This window comes from Lissotriton vulgaris, chromosome 11 (genome assembly GCF_964263255.1).
Source record: "Lissotriton vulgaris chromosome 11, aLisVul1.2, whole genome shotgun sequence".
NCBI lineage: Eukaryota > Metazoa > Chordata > Amphibia > Caudata > Salamandridae > Lissotriton > Lissotriton vulgaris.
The window spans coordinates 511,131,670-511,147,119 of record NC_141699.1 but is presented as its reverse complement, the minus strand read 5'-3'; the positions used below and the strand labels follow the sequence as shown (position 1 = coordinate 511,147,119).

Here is a 15,450-nt window from a genome sequence, read left to right as displayed (position 1 = left end):
AATGTGTACATGTGGATTTACTCATGTGTAAAATTACTACTATATCTAGTAGCAACTTTACATGTGTTTGCTATTAAACATTTCAGTGTGTATATATTTACTTGAAGGTGCAGAATGTCATGTCTTCATCCCCTTAAAATAGAGTTGGAGCCAACTAGAAGAGGATTTATAATTGTGAAGTTAATACTAGTAACTTTCGCATGAAGGCAGAGATCGCCCTATCGTAAATTAAAGGGAAAGAAATAAAGTTGAGTAACTGTTTTAAAAATGTTTACAATTTTATAATATAAAGTAAACATGTACTTCAATATTTATTTTGCACCTAGAATTAAAAAATAAATGTTACAGAATGATAACTTACCAGTAATTATTTTAAAACATAATCAGAATTCATCACATTTACATCACTTAAAATAATGTTTTAATTCCCACACTTTTATACTTAATTTGGTAAATTACATTAAATCTATTTAATCATTTTTATTTTTCATTCAAGTTTAAAAGCTGCATTTAGTTTTAATCAAAAAAGTAAACATTCATTTAATGACAATTTCAATTGAATATAACAGCATGCGATATATATCTCAAAACAAAGCACTTTCAGGCTTAGTGTGCTGCCAAAAGAAAAGAAGAACATAAAGAACCCTGGGTGGTTTTCAAGTTTTAAGTGAAGAACTGCCCCTTTATATGTGGGACTCTGCAACACCACCGACACTCTAAATCTGCATACTTCAAATGCCTGTTTTGCTGTTAGAGTTTTTAAGCACAGGATTAGCGAAGTGCCATCCACAATGTGCTAGAAAAGTGACAAAGACTTTTGCAGCAAAGTCTTAAGGTATATGATTAGCTTTTACCATCCACGCCTAAATTAAAAATTACAAAAGCCTTTTACATTTCATGCATAGTATTGCAGCTTTGGATTGGTAATAAACAATTCAAGCCAACTTAAATGAATAAAAGCAGTTCCTTGCACCTGTTTCACTCTTATTGGAGCTAGTCAGTGAGGCATAGCTGTGTCCAGACACAAGGGAACACACAGTATAAGTCAAAGCAATGTCTTTTCAGGCTTAGTGTGCTGAATATATCATACAAAAATGGAAGTAGGGAACCCTGGGTAGTTCCCAACTTGTAGGTGGACAGCAGCTCCTATTAATGGAGTACTCTACAACGCTCTAAATCTGCTCACCTCAAATGCAGGTTTTTCTATAGTAAAAGGCTTTTGACGTTTTTAAATTGAGAGTGGATAGCTCTGTGCTAATTATATGCTTAACAGCTCTGGTAGACAGACATTTGAGTTGAACAAATTGTGATTTTTATAGAATGTTCAATAATTTATGTCCTATGAATGGGTAAGGCGTAGAAGACACTGTTGAAGCTGGGCCAAACATCCTATGAAAATGTAAATAAGGTTAGACCTCTACCAGAGAGTTTGCTCCATTTGCTAGTTAATATTTGAAAAAAATCATGAGGAAGTGGATAGCTGTAGTGGCAATTCTAGAGTAAAAAACTGAAGAATATTATTATTATTATTATTATTGTTATTATTATTATTATTATACAGCTTATAGAGTGCCTGGTTACTCCAACGGAGTTTCCCCGCGGTAGAACACTAAAAGGTACCCAACAGATAGACCAGAACCACCCACCCACCAGAAGACGCTAATTCAACACTTCACCAATATTGTTTAGGCTCATACAAACTGTTAATAGAACAGCCTTACTTACCGGCCTTCCATAAGTTCCCTGATTGAGGCCACAGTTGGTCCAGACCCCAGGTGAGTGTAGTATGGTCCTTCGTCTTTTTCAACAATTTGATCTATTCAAAACAAAAACAGCATTTTATTTTATTATTTTGTTGTCATTCTCAGCTGTAGACTAAGCAAACCTTCATATATCTTGACGGATTTGTGTACCTTTATGTATCTGATTTTCTTTAAACCAGCAAGTCTATCCATGATCTTACCTCCAAATGATTGTCCTCTTAGGACCCCACCTCTTACTAAACTCTCAGGATGGGAATGCTTTTCCACCGATTGCCCCACTTTCTGGAACAGCATGACTTTAAAATCAACAGTTACGAAAACCCATGATTGAAAAAAGCTTTAAGAAATCATTTAATATCACTGCTCAGCTCTTAGAGCCCCGATTTCAACCACTGCAGCGGTTCACCCAGACTGCGGAGTACCATGGCCCTATAAAAGTATGACATATTTATTGTCCTTATATGGATAGACCTCAACATGCATGGAAGTCACATAGGGGTTAAAGCACATAAAATACTATATCATTTATGGTGCCATCACTCAACGAGCTATATTGCCAACACCCACTCTGTCAGCCACTTGGACACCCTGTTCCACCACAAGTCACTCTTCTGCAGCGCTCTCTCGCTCTAGTAGAGCCACACTATTGCTAGCCATCCTGCACAGCAGTGTCACCAGCCATCCGGGAAGCCTCACCAGTCATATAGCAAGTCACTGTCACCAGTAAACCATATTGTCGCCAGTAAACCGCACTGTCACAAGCCATCCAGAAAGAACACTGCTGCCAGCCATCCAGAATCACCAGCCATCTAGCAAGCCTAAACTGTCACCAGCTCTCCAGCCAGTCACATTACTAACCATCTGGCAAGCATCAAAGCCATAGAGCAGATGGAACATAGAGAGAGCGAGAGAGAGAGCGAGAGAGCGAGCGAAAGAGCGTGGGAGAAAGCGTTAGAGAGCGCGAGAGAGATCGAGAGCGCGAGAGCGATCGAGATCGAGAGAGCGCAAGAGAGAGCGCGCGAGAGAGAGAGCGCGAGAGAGAGAGCGCGAGAGAGAGAGAGAGAGAGCGAGAGAGAGCGCGAGATAGAGCGCGAGAGAGAGAGAGCGCGAGAGAGAGAGAGCGCGAGAGAGAGCGCGAGAGAGAGAGAGCGCGAGAGAGAGAGAGCGCGAGAGAGAGCGCGAGAGAGAGAGAGAGAGCGCGAGAGAGAGAGCGCGAGAGAACCAAGTAGCAGCAATGTATCACCTTTGATGAAGTAATTACCTGTACATGAGACCCTGTGGGTCTGTAACCTAAAAATAACTCTGGTCACCACAAGACACCCAACCCCCAAAAATTTAACAAAAAAGTTTTAGAAACAGTGCAAATCCTTTGGGCAACCTATCAGCCCCAATAAAGACTAATGACAAATGAACTAAAGTCTTTAGGAGAGTGGTCGGGTTTTAATTGCATGGCCAAATGACTTTAGAAGCAGGGATCGTTTAAATCATGCCAGTCTCCTAATAAAAAAAAATTGGGTGTTTTTACGATAATTTTACTTAATCCATGATCTTCAGAGAACCACAAAGCAGCACAAATAACTAATGGTTTTATATCGGATTAACAAAAATGTATAGCCAGAGACAACCCAAGATCCTAACGAAAGCCATAGTTGCAATGGGATTTTTCTAAAAAAACAGCTGAAACCTGTTGACTCAATCAGATGGTAGGAGAATAACAATGCTTGTACACTTGCCGAGAATGCCCACTGGCATAAGCTTTAACCTACCCAAGCTAACCAATAACAACACTGTGGAGTTTGTTATATCTTAGACTGTTTTAGGTGTTTTCCTCTCTGGCACTGGAAGTAATATTCTTCCATTAGGATACTGAACATATATTCTGAAAACTTCCACCACATGCTGGTTGTAGCACACCTTGACGGACATCAGCGAAGGCGAGGGTAAACCCTATGATGAAGCATGCCACGTCCTGGCGGTGAGTACCTCACACTGCCAGGCTCCTTTTTACAAATAAATAATTTTCTCTGCCCAGTGATAATCCAGCCCTCTTCTTCCACTTCTATCTTTTTTAAGACTCAAAGCTAGCCAACAATCCAGTGACCCTCAAATTGAGCCAGCCTTTCTACGACCCTTGGAAGTTACCCACTCCATGAGTTACAAAACATAATAAAGTGAAAATTGGTCACTAGCTTGCTCCTATGAGTTTTCGATCTACTCTGTAACTTTGACCAGAAACCGGACCAGGTATTCCATGAAACAAGTGCCAACTGTGCAACACAGGATATGAATGTGCCCCTCATACAAGAGAGGGAATTGATTCAACACAACCTACACAATTTCTGTCAAAAAAGCAATCCTATCTCTTTGACAAGATGCATGACCTCACCCCCACAAAAGCCTGATATCACCCATGTATGACCCAGTATAAAACGATTTAAACCACAAAATACCCATGAATTACTTCAATGCACCAATAAGTCATACTGACCAGCAAACACGTTCATGCTCTTAAACTGGTTAATGCAATAGGTTAAAGAGCAAAAACGTCATCACGTCACATCAAGGAAGATTAGCTGCCAACAGGCAATTAAGATATTGAGCTGGTTATCTGACCGATTTTTTGTAAAAGATTATGGTAAAAAAAAAAAAGAAAAAACCCTCAGTGGATCAGCTTCTAATTTAAAATCTTGACCAATCTAAAATTGGGTCGGTTTACGTAGTCCAGTATTTTAACAGACCATAACATGTTCGTACCAATGTGGCATTCCTAATATAACTGTACATCTCTAAGAATTGCAACGCATTTTGATTTTCTTGATATTTACTTGTTTAAGTTACGGAAAATATACATACACACTTAAATAGGTTATCAATTTTACTGAATTTAAAGTTTCCAAACACTTCACATTAAAAAGGTCTTAATGCCATTTTGAAACCCTTATGCTTTTCTATTTCTAACCACTAGAGGGTCAGTACACTTTGGAGTAGCTAGACAGAAAATGTAAAACACATTTCTTTTATCAAATACGAAATTAGAACACAATTTCAAGCTAAGAATGTTTTATTTGAATGGATTTCATGTATGCACTGGAAAGATTTGTAACTGCTCTAAAAAAAAAAAAAGACTTTCTATGTTTACGCATATGTATATAATAATCTGTCCTGCTTCATTTAATGGTTTGATTAAATGTATGTATTATTTATGTATGAATGTATATTACATAGTTGACTATGACCTCAATTGCATTTTTTACTGACAAGCATTAACACTAGAGTATACATAAAAATGTTTTAAATAGTAATAAATATTTAAAAGTGCTTGGGAAATGTATAGAGTGAGCAAACTCCAGGTCCGTGGACGCACAATCAGTTTCTAACAACCCAAACATATTGTATGAGAAATACACAATACAATTATTTAGTTCGTTTTCTGCCTTGATAATGCCCAAGATATTTCATGAACCCAAAAAGGTGACACGTTTAAATCCACTGACCTATTTACATCGCACTTCTTTCCTGGAGACTACTCTGGGTATCTAACCTTGAAGAGTATGGCATTGCTGTAACTGGATGATGAATAAAACCAGACTGAAACATTTGAATGCTTTTGAAGATCTGATACAGTTGTGCTTCATACAAATATCTTGAAAGAGGATTTATTTAATTCCGGTGTAGCGGGTGATCTGGTCTCTTTACACAATACGGAATAGATATTTTTCCAATATCTACCAAGTAAATGACTAGCGTAGGTTATGGTAGTTACCACTATCCAAACCAATCACATACAGTCAAAAAAGAGACCTGCTCTGCCATTTGTTAAGAAAAGTCCATGGTAGGTGCTGGATTATCAGACAAAACACTTGGTATATGTCCCGCAAGTTGCCAGTGGTTGCTGTGAGAAGTACAGGCTACAACGTCCACTAGTCCATCCTATCTTCAATATCAGTATGCAGTGAAGGACTGGTGTGTTTCATTGCATAAGGCACCTGCCTCTCATCCACTGCAGCTTGATATGCAAGTGTGACTGGGACTGGAGAGTTAAAAGGGACCTAAACTTGTGGAAATGAAGTAAGAGTAGAACAACATTTGCTTGCCTGCTCAATCTTCGTCAAGTGAACAGAAACTAAGAAGAGTTTAGTGGTGAAACAATGGAGCAGATAGGAAACTATGGCCTTAAGCTTTTCATTAAGAAAGCTATAATGAAATATTGGCATCAGACGGCCACAGGCGCCACTATCTCCCAAAATTGCTGCATTTTATTAACTTTTTAGTAGCATCTTAATACAAACACGGTCTACTATGGCTGTTATGAAGTAAAATCAACTACAAATATACAAAAAAGTATAACTAAAAATTCATAAGTTCAATTCCATTCATTAAAACTTAAGTAACACAAAAGGCTTTGCAGAAGCACTGGTGCATAGTTGGCATTAAAAAAAAAAAAATTGCATTTTGCTCAACTTTTTTCCATTTTCTTTAACGTACCCAAATCTAGGAAGCGTTTGAGTAATGATCCAAACTGAAGGTTAAACAAAAAAAAAAGAAAGATACATTTATATTGTGCCTAATGCCAGCATTAAGGCCTACAAACTTATGCACCTGGCTTAAAAAATATCAGGTGGAAGAAGATCCACTGCTGCGGATCCACATTATAGTAAAAAGTTCAGCCTCGCAGAGTCTACTCAACAGGCCTTCCAGGATTTTTCTGAAATTGATCTACTTGCCATATTATTCTACGACTCAATGGGTTCATTGTCAAATGAAGCACCGAGGAATTTGACTAAGAGCACTGAAAGGCAGTAAGCCACAACGACCAAGAAAACACAAGGTGCTTCAGGTTGCCAGGAATGCAGTAACAGCTGTGACCAGACTTAAGGTCAAATCAGAGTGACCAAGGGAGAAAATGCATCCTGGAAAACTCTAAATCTGGAAAATGGCTAAATGGTTATCATTAAGTGCCCCTTCTTTTCACCAACTAAGCACACCTAATATCGAAACGTAATACGTTGCTGCAAACAAACATTGTCATTTTATTTATTTATTTATTTATTTTTAACATTTGTTAAGCGCGAACAATTGCCCGCAGGCGTCTCGGCGCTGTACTATGTATGCTCTCCTGTGCGGTCTTACGAGGTTAGAGGTTGAATAGCCATGTCTTTAGTTTCTTTCTGAAGGACATAAGATTTGGGCTGGATCTTAAGGATTGCGGAAGTGTGTTCCACAGTTTTGGGGCGGCAACTAGGAAACGTCTGTCTCCCCAGTTAACCAACTTAGTTCGTGGTATAACCAAATCGTTCAGTTTGGCTGAACGAAGTGTCCGAGAAGGAGTATATGGGACAAGATGGTTTATCAGGAACTGAGGTGCTTGGTGATGTAACGATTTATAGACAATACACAGTGTCTTGAATTTTATTCTGTTCCTGATAGGGAGCCAGTGAAAACTTCTCAGCGTCTCAGTTATAGGCATGAATTTGGGAATATCTGAGAGCAGTCTGGCTGCTGCATTTTGGACTGTCTGCATTTTCTTGATTACCCTGACTTGGGCATTGGCAAATAGGCCGTTGCAGTAGTCTAATGCAGACAGGACAAGGGCGCTTACCAATGTCTTGCCTACATTTTTGGGAAGAAAGGGAAGGATTTTCCTAACCAAGCGTAATTTGTAAAACGCTGTGGTGGCCGTCTGGTTGGCATGAGCCATAAAGTTTAACTTGTCATCGAAGATGACTCCCAGGTTTCTCACCTTAGTGGCAGGTTTGGGCAAGGCTCCAAAGGATGATGGCCATCAAATTGGGGACCAATTAGGACTAAGGTGGCCAAAGGTTACCACCTCAGTTTTGTCGGAGTTTAGTTTTAAACAGTTTGCTGCCATCCACTGTCCGATGGCCAGCATACCTGTTTTAAAACTCTCCGCTACTGTTTCCCCATCGTTTCTGACAGCCAGAATCAGCTGGGTGTCATCCGCATATGAGGTAAGGTTCATCCCATGCGCTTTGATGGTTTTAGCGAGGTCCGACACATAGATGTTGAAAAGTGTGGGACTAAGGGATGAACCTTGAGGTACCCCACATGGCAGCGACAGCTCCGCAGACTCGAATTGTCCCAGGATAACTGCCTGGGATCTATCTGTCAGGAAAGATGCCAATAGTTTTTTTGCCAAGCCTTGCACGCCCATCTTTTCGACACGGTCGACTAAGATCTTGTGGTCGACCGTGTCGAAGGCGGCCGATAAATCTAAGAGCACCAGTAGTGCAGCACCACCTTGGTCTCTGATTAGTCGGATGTCGTCCGCCGCTTTGATGAGCCCTGTTTCAGTTCCATGAAACTTGCGGAATCCAAATTGCGTTTCGTCGAGCAGATGGTATTGCTCGATGAATTCCGCAAGTTGAGTTGGCTTTCTCAACTATCTTGGCAAGAAACAGAAGATTGGCTATAGGCCTGTAGTTTTTCAATTCAGTTTTATCTAGGCCAATTTTTTTCAATAGAGGCTTTAGCAAGGTCTTTTTTAAAGGGTTAGGGAAGACGCCTGTACGGAACATTAAGTTGCATATTTGAGTTATAACAGGAATCACAGTATCCATTAATGAGCGGAGGGTGTTCAGGGGACAGGGATCCAGTGCAGATCCAGATTTGATGGTTTTAATGATATCCTGGATTTGGTTTTCTGTGACCTCTGCAAAATGAGATAGATTATTACTTGTAAGTGAAGTGGTTGTATTTTCAGTGTTTTGATTATCACCAGAATTGAATGCTGAGAAAATATCATTCACTTTGGTGTAGAAGAAAGATGCCAGTGAGTCACAAAAACTTTGTGAGCTAGGGGGGTTCAAGTCAGGAACGCATCCTGCCAGCTGTTTGGTTATTTCGTAAAGCTTTTTATTAGAGTTTTTTGCGCTTTCGATTTGCTCGCTGTAGTACTTTTTCTTGGCCTCTATAATCAAGTGTTTGTATTGAGTTAAAAGTTCCTTATACGTCTTTCTACTTTCGTTGTCGTAATTCTTCCTCCAATGTCTTTCTTTATTTCTGCATTGCTGTTTAAGTTTTCTGAGCTCCTCAGTATACCAAGGTGCTGATGGGGAGCTTCTATTCCTAGACATCCTTTTTACTGGTACTAAATTATTGGCAGCCTGGTCCAGCCATGCTTGGTATTGCTCAGCAGCGATCTCTGGGTCATTGGACAGAGTGGGTTTTGAGATGTCTAATGCGTCCCTGAATTTAGGTATATTGATATCTTTCCATACCTTAAATGTTTCCTGTTTGGGGTCAGGTGTTATGACGGGAGGGGTTTTGCTAATTTTTATCATGGCCTGTACCAAGTAGTGGTCGGTACAAGTCATCGGCAGGACGTCAGTCACTAGCAGATTCTCTAGATTAGTGAATATTCCGTCTAAAGTGTATCCTGCATTGGGGGTAGGTCCCTTCACCAGCTGTGATAGACCAAAGACCTCCATTTCTGACTTTAGAGTCATGGTGTCTTTGTCTTCGCTACAGTCAAGATGGAAATTAAAGACTCCTAACAGTGTAATGGATTTATCAGTTGCTGAGGCTTCTAAGATAGTGGCGATTTCTGTAAGAAATTTCGACCGAGTTTCTGGTCGTCTGTATAGTAGAACGCCTCTAGAGTTGTAGGAGGGGGGGGGCAAGATGGCTGCCGACAGTCCGTAGGGGGTAGCTGCACTCGGCCACTCTCCTGCAATTAGAGCTATCTTATGGTCAATCGTACTGGCATGGCTCAGTTTCTTGAAAAAAACCTTCTCTAATTGACCCACGAGGACACAGAGGTTGGAGGTCTTTCTGGATGGTGGATTTTCTGGATGGGCTAAGAGGGAGTACGTATGGAATATACAATTGTTTGGTTGGCTGCACCAGAGGAGGTAGACACATGCTGGATGAAAAAATTGAACAAATCGAACATATTAAGTGCACCATCTGCACCGAGAGGTAGATGGCAGGCAGTACTGTCCAGAGCATTTTCCAAGACATTATCTAAGGCGCTCTCAAACGTTAAGGAGAGGCTAGCATCGTGTCAAGAGGTCTGGAGGGCTGTTAAACGTGTCATGGCCCCCAAGGTGCTGAGGATTACCCAGAAGCAGAGACAAGAAGAAGAAGTGGAAGTATTTAGTGAGCCTGGAACACCAACTGCGAAGCTGCAAACAAAGGCACAGCAAAGGGCACAGACACGAAGAGAGGCAGCTAAAAAACGGGAGGAAGAGCGACTCCTAGCAAGTTTGAAGAGAAAAGAGGAGCGACGCAAGGACTTACCTGTACTGGATACTGCAACAGAAGCAATACTGCGGCAGCCTTTGATTTTTGAGTCATTTCAGGCAAGGGGGCCATCGTCCTTTTCATCTTCATCAGCAGCTGCAGCAGCAAAGGTATCGACATCAACCGATCTTGAGGGTGCCGAGATGGAGCCCACAGCGCTGGATACCGGGACTGCTGCAGGAGCGGACTTGGAGCAGAGGGGGTATGGATCCGGCTCTGACGTGACACATGGCGATGTAGCAGAGGCAGGCAGAGGCCTCCTGACCCAGCAAACGCCTGAAAACGGACCGAGTGGAGCAATGAATGGATCGACTGCGATGCATTCACTCGCTGCAACGCATGGGGCGGAGATTTCTGCGGGCGTGCAAACAGAGGCTGCAGAAATCACGGCGGACAAGGAAAGGAAAAAGGCTCAAGCGCATGGAACATCGGCGCCCACTGAAGTGCCCACTGAGCTGGAGGTCGAGGCGGAGGCGGAGGACAAGCGCGACCATCCTGCTCTGACGGAAGTTACAGAGCGTCTGAGCTGGGAAGCCTTAGTAGGCGGAGAGTCTGGCAGAGGCGGAGAGTCTTGTGGGGGCGGGGCTAAATCCGCAGAGGCAAAGGAATTGGAGGTAATCCCTCACAAGGAAGGAGGCGGCGCTGGAATTGGAGGTGGAGACAGCGAGTGCAGAGCAATGCCAGGTATTGGGGGTGCAGATGGATTAGACAGCAGACACAGGGCCAGCGAAGGAACTGAAATTGTAGCAGTAAGTGAGAACAACAAGGAAAATGATGCATTCGAAGTTGGTGCTAAATGCAATAAAATAGATGCTATGGATATGGATATGGCTGCTATGGATATGGATATGGCTCATGATAGTAATAGGGTAAATGAAAAAGATGTATATGAAGCTAGGGATATATCCAACAAAATAGGTGCTATGGGGTATGTCTTGAGTAAAAAATTAGAGGACTTTATAAAAGAGCCTATAACAGCGCCAGAAATTCCTGAAGCCACAAAAGGTCCAGAAGGATGTGATATTCATGAGTCTACTATTAGGGTCACAGTAGGATCAAACGGCATTGGCATTGACATAACTAAACCACAAATGGCAGAGGCAGAGGCAGTAGCAGTCTTAGATTCTGGGGTCTCTGGGGTTAAGAAAGCAGTATTAGCTAATCAAGGAGCAATTCCCAAGAAAAAGAATAAGAATAAGAATAAGGACAGAAGTAACAGCCAAATAAAAAATGTATCTCTGTTAAAAACCCCACTGAATAACGAGGATAGTGAGGGCAGTGGCTATAGTGACAATAGTGAGTTGTTGGAGGAGGAGGAGGAGGAGGTGGAGGAGGAGGAGGAGGAGAGTGAGGAAGAGGAGGAGGGAGAAGGGTCAGACTCATTATCCACTTCTTCTGCAGAGATGGAAGATTATTCAATGAGCGACTCCCAAGAGACGGACGATGATCTTTTATGCTCAAAAAAGATGAAGGTAAAAAAAGATCTAAAATCTAAAACTAAAAGTAAAACCCACAAGGTCAAGGGTAAATACCGAGGAAGAACCCTAGTAAGCATTAATAACAAGAGCAAAAGCAGGAGTAAGAGTAGGAGTAAGAAGGGAATGATGCCGCCAAAAGAAATATCTAATACAATTGAGGGGGCCGAAACTGACCCGAACAAGGACAGATTTGACATCTTACTTGCCACAATGAAACAAATTCAAGGAGAAGCACGCCAGGAAAGTCAAAGAGCCAAGCGGGCTAATAAAAAAATACAGAAATCTCTCCACAACTTACAGGACATGTACTCTGAAGTAACAGGTAGACTAGCAGAGGTAGAACAGAGAACTGGCAAAATGGAGGATGAAATGGCAGAGATACAGGAATTCAGACAGACCCAGGGAAAAACTGAATCTGATATTTTATGGAAACTGGAAGATTTTGAAAACCGCCAGAGGAGAAATAATATAAGACTCTTAGGAGTGGAAGAAGGCAAAGAAGGGGGAGATACGAGAGCCTTTGTCGTAGAACTGCTGAAAGGTGCGTTCCCAGAAATGGACGCATGGGACTGGGATAAGGAAGTGCAACGGGCACATCGCTTCCCCCTTGTACAGAAAAAAGGCAATGCGGGTGTAAGATCGAGGGCAATCCTTGTCTATGTAGGAAATTACTTGCTAAGGGAGGAAGTGATTATGAAAGCTAAACCTACTAAGAAACGCACATACAAAGATATAACCTTCTTTGCCCGCCCAGACTTTTGTCACACAACAGTTGAGAGAAGATGGCGGATGCGGCAACTTATAGTACCATTCCAGAATCTAGGCTGTGAAGTTTATTTACTGTTCCCGTCTCGCTTGAGGGTGGGGCTTAATGGACAGTTCAGAACTTTCTTTTCGGAAATTGCTGCCCAAGAATACTTGACCTATCTTCGAGAAGAAAGAAGACATAGAGACCGAAACGGACAATTGGATCGTACAGAGATCACAAAACAAGTAGCTTCTATCTCAAAGAGATAACTGAGCCTTTTCTATTTTTTTTTGAGATGATGTGATTATATTCTGAGAATGTTCTAGCACGGGGGGTGGCCGGGCGAGACTCCCCTGGGAGGGCACGGCTGTCACACATAGGTCAGGATTGACCTATTTGCCAGTAAGGGAAAGGGTGGGGAGGGAGGGGAAAGAGGAGGGGGTGGGGGGTGGGAACCACATGGGGGACAGGGCACGGCAGGAAAAAAAACAGAGGGGAGGAGCTTAAAAAAAATACTCTTTGGTCACAGGGAACAGGCGGGGTTGAGAAAAAGGAAAGGAAGTAATACAATAAGCAACGCTGATTCAAAGATAACGAAATGGAGGATTACTAAGCAGATAATGTACAGTAGAGAGGGTAGTAGGGAAAGGAGATGGGAGAACATGGATAATGGGGATTAGAATTGTAACCTGGAATGTTTGTGGGCTAAATGACCCCCACAAAAGAGCGAAAATAGCGTTAATGCTGAAACAAGTGAATCTAGATTTCGTATATATCCAGGAAACTCATATAATAACAACACAAGCTTATGTTCTGTCACAGTTAGGATTTAAGGTACTAGTTCACTCAAGCCAAGGGGTCAAAAAAAGAGGGGTAGCTATCCTAGCTAGGAACAATAATGTTCTAACCAGAAAGAAAGCACAAGACAAATGGGGAAGATGGGCTATGGTTGAGTGCTTGATTGATGGAGAGTGGAAAACATTGGTAAATGTATATGGATCAACAGAGGACGATCCCGATATATTTCAATTCTTAGATGTTGAATTAGCAACCTGGGCACCAAATATTATATTGGGAGGTGATCTTAATATTAATGGTGCAGACGGATTAGGACTGGGTTCTTTTGGAAAGTATAGCGGTAGGAAAAAAAAAGTATTTCAGGCACTACACAGTCTGGTGTTAAACAATGCTCTTTCAGATGTATGGGGGAAAAAGATATTGGATAACAAAGGGTACACATATTACTCGGCACCGCACCAAACATGTGCAAGATTAGATTATTTTTTTATTTCAAGTACTAGTATCTCTGACTCGAAGATTGAAAGGCTGCCACGGGTCCTAAGCGACCATAACCCTCTAGTACTTACTATAACAACAAAAACAAGTACTAGACAGCACACGAACTGGACTTTTGAAAGAGAGCTACTGAAAGATGAGAACTATATAGAATACATGAATAAATGGATTACTGACTTTTTTTCGTTTAATAAAGATACAGCAGAAATGGGAGTTGTTTGGGACACTTTTAAAGCTGGAATACGAGGTGAAACAATGAGTTATAATTCTTATAAAAGGAAACAAGTTCAGTTGAGGAATTTAGAATTAGCTTCGAATGTCTTGATGGCAGAAGAAAATCTAGAAAAAAGTGTGGTGTCGGGGCGGGATATCGAAAAAGCTTGGGTAGAGCTAGTAAAAGCCAAAGGTGAGGCAGAGGGTGAAATTGCCAGCAAAGCGGCGAAAATTTATAACACTAAAAGGGAGAAGTGCTATGAGCTGAGTGAGTCAGTGGGTAGGATACTGGCTACTAGAGCAAGACAACAAGAATCTGTGGGCATAGTGAGGGAAATTAGGGACACCGCGGGCATGATACACACAGACTCGATTAAAATAAGAGAAGTCTTTAGGATATTTTATGAGAAGTTATATGATGACGAGTTACAGGGTCGTGACCCTCTAAAAGATAAGGAAGAAATGAGGGAGTATCTCGAGGATATCCCTGTAGATCCAATAGAGGAAGAGGAAGCAGATGGGTTGGAAGAAGAGCTGCAGTTAGAAGAAATAAAGCAGGCAATATGGAACCTACCTTCTGGTAAAGCAGCAGGTCCTGATCAGATACCCATTGAATTTTATAAAGTATTTTGGGATTGTTTGAGAGAAGAAATGGTGAAGGTGATGCAAGGTGCACAACTGGGCATAACATCGCCTAAATCATGGGGGGGTGCAGAGGTGGTCGTAATATTAAAAAAGGGTAAAAAACCGGAGGAACCAGGCTCGTACAGGCCTATAACCCTACTTAATGCAGACGCAAAAGTCTTCTCTAAAGCCTTGGCATCAAGGCTGGCAAGAATTATAGATAAAATCGTTAGCAGCTGCCAACACGGTTTTATACCAGGGAGAGGAACCACCCACCATATACGGAAGGCAATAACTTTACTTGACGTCTCGGCAGTTACAGGGGACCCGATCGCAGTGATGTTACTCGATGCAGAAAAAGCATTCGATCGGGTCTCCTGGAGCTACCTTTGGTATGCTCTAGCTAGAACAGGAATTAAACAAGGTTTTATCAAAGCTTTACAAACTCTCTACTTAGAACCAGTAGCGACACTACGAGTGAACAGTGGAAACACAGGACAATTTCATATAAAAAGAGGTACCAGACAAGGGTGCCCTTGCTCACCCTTATTGTTCGCTATATATATGGACCCGCTTATACGTAGAATAGAGGCATCAGTGATGATAACACCAGTTACAACGCTTATTGGGCAATGTAAAATCTTAGCCTACGCAGATGACATCACTGTTATTTCTCCAAACCCATCTGAAGCTATAGAACACCTTGAGCTTGAGGCGATGAAATTTGGAAGAATCTCGGGATACAAATTGAATACAACAAAAACACAGATAATTAAAAACTCGTATACCCCATGCTTAGACAACCGAGTAACACAAGAAGGTACATATCTAGGGGTTATCATAATGGCAGACTTGGATAACTTGGTGGAAAGGAATATTTCCCCTTTAATCAAGAAAGTGGAGAAAGACCTGGATAGATGGGATAATTTACACCTCTCAATAGTGGGAAGGTCTAATATAGTAAAAATGATTATCCTTCCAAAAATTCTATATCTATTTAGGGCAATACCGCTATTCTTTGATAATAAAATATTTAAAAAATTGGAGAGTATGCTAAATAGATTTC

At 41.5% G+C, this 15,450-nt stretch overlaps 1 protein-coding gene across 1 annotated transcript in view; it reads right to left on the bottom strand.

Annotated features, from left to right (window-relative positions):
- Positions 1-15,450, bottom strand: part of TET3 (tet methylcytosine dioxygenase 3) — a 412,490-nt gene that overhangs the window by 173,781 nt on the left and 223,259 nt on the right. Inside the window, exon 4 of the mRNA XM_086943576.1 lies at positions 1,726-1,816. Coding sequence (XP_086799702.1) covers positions 1,726-1,816 — 91 coding nt within the window. The remainder of the gene's footprint in view (positions 1-1,725; positions 1,817-15,450) is intronic.